General features: G+C 45.7%; 1 protein-coding gene across 1 annotated transcript; it reads left to right on the forward strand.

Annotated features, from left to right (window-relative positions):
• Positions 1 to 80: 80 nt before the first annotated feature.
• On the forward strand, positions 81 to 1,859 carry LOC117940599 (calcium/calmodulin-dependent protein kinase type II subunit alpha-like; the record flags this gene model as incomplete). The annotated part of the gene is made up of 4 exons (XM_034865832.1): positions 81 to 156; positions 495 to 589; positions 702 to 930; positions 1,286 to 1,859. Coding segments are annotated over 4 exons (404 nt in total), but the record flags the coding sequence as incomplete, so codon positions are not given.
• Between the last annotated feature and the right edge of the window lie 69 nt (positions 1,860 to 1,928).

Here is a 1,928-nt window from a genome sequence, read left to right on the forward strand (position 1 = left end):
TCTGTCTGTCTGTCTGTCTGTCTGTCTGTCTGTCTGTCTGTCTGCCTGTCTGTCTGTCTGTCTGTCTGTCTGTCTGTCAGTGAGGAAACAGGACATCATTAAAGTGACGGAGCAGCTCATCGAGGCGATCAGCAACGGAGACTTTGAGAGTTACACGTACGTAACACTCAGACTCTTATTGTGAAAATCCTCTCAGTAACCCGTCTCTCCCCCTAACCTGTTTGTCTCTCCCCAGTAACCTGTCTGTCTCTCCTCAGTAACCTGTCTGTCTCTCCCCAGTAACCTGTCTGTCTCTCCCCAGTAAACTGTCTCTCCCCCTGGTAACCTGTCTGTCTCTCCCCAGTAACCTGTCTGTCTCTCCCCAGTAACCTGTCTGTCTCTCCCCAGTAAACTGTCTGTCTCTCTCCAGTAACCTGTCTGTCTCTCCCCCAGTAACCTGTCTGTCTCTCCCCAGTAAACTGTCTCTCCCCAGTAACCTGTCTGTCTCTCCCCAGTAAGATGTGCGACCCGGCTGTGACGGCGTTCGAGCCAGAGGCGTTGGGGAATCTGGTCGAAGGCCTCGACTTCCACCGCTTTTATTTTGAAAACTGTAAGCTGAACCACACTTCCTGCATGACTGACCGTCTCTCTCTACCCTGTCTCTCTCTCTAACCTGTCTCCCTCTCTGACCTGTCTCCCTCTCTGACCTGTCTGTGTGTCAGTGTGGTCTAAGAACAGTAAACCGGTCCACACCACCATACTGAACCCCCACATCCACCTGGTGGGGGAGGAGGCGGCGTGCATCGCCTACATCAGAGTGACTCAGTACATCGACGCCAACGGGACGCCTCGCACCGCCCAATCAGAGGAGACCAGGGTCTGGCACCGCCGCGACGGGAAGTGGCAGATCGTGCACTTCCACCGCTCCGGCTCCGCCTCCACACTCAGCAAGTATGACAACAGCCAGCATCTCTCCACCAGACTCCATGTAAATAATCACTACTTTTAGCGTGTATAGAGCAGCATATCTCCACCAGACTCCATGTAAATAATCACTACTTTTAGCCTGTATAGAGCAGCATATCTCCACCAGACTCCATGTAAATAATCACTACTTTTAGCATGTATAGAGCAGCATATCTCCACCAGACTCCATGTAAATAATCACTACTTTTAGCCTGTATAGAGCAGCATATCTCCACCAGACTCCATGTAAATAATCACTACTTTTAGTATGTATAGAGCTGCATATTATTTTATCCATGACGTTTCTTCTTCTTCTTCTTCTTCTTCTCTGTCCATGCAGCTGACTTCCAGAGTGGGCGGGTCTTTTCATTAGGCCACCATCGCCTTGACAACTGATTGATTGACAGCATGCCAGGCGTGTGACATCACACAGGAAGTGTTGAGTTTTGGGGCCAGACACAGCAACGAACTGCACCGTCAACCAATCAGCTTCTTCTTCTCAGCTCCCTTTGGACTTCAGCCACGCCCCCTTTGTGATCAGCCAATCAGATGCACAGAATTTACAGACATGTGGAAATTAAATGTGGATCCCAACATATTTAGTGAATAATTCCTGCATTACGATGTTTTTAAGATTAACTACGACTCGCCCTGAATTTGAATTAAAACCTTTATTAGCAACGACAAATAGAAACAAGGTTTCCACCAGAAATAACTTTATAGAATAAAACCATTGTAGAGACCGGGCGTTGCCATGGTAACTGACTATGATTAGACCCGTTATCATGTGATCACATCCAAATTCTATTTTTTTTTCGTTTTTCTTATTAATATTTTAATCTTTAATTTTTTTATTAGTATTTATTTTCAATTTAGTTTTTTAAAATGTTCTTTTTTAAGTTCAATAATTATTTATATGAATTATTATTATCAATACAAATGCACACACACACACACACACACACACACACACACACACACAC

The sequence above is a fragment of the Etheostoma cragini genome, unplaced genomic scaffold, assembly GCF_013103735.1.
Source record: "Etheostoma cragini isolate CJK2018 unplaced genomic scaffold, CSU_Ecrag_1.0 ScbMSFa_2843, whole genome shotgun sequence".
NCBI lineage: Eukaryota > Metazoa > Chordata > Actinopteri > Perciformes > Percidae > Etheostoma > Etheostoma cragini.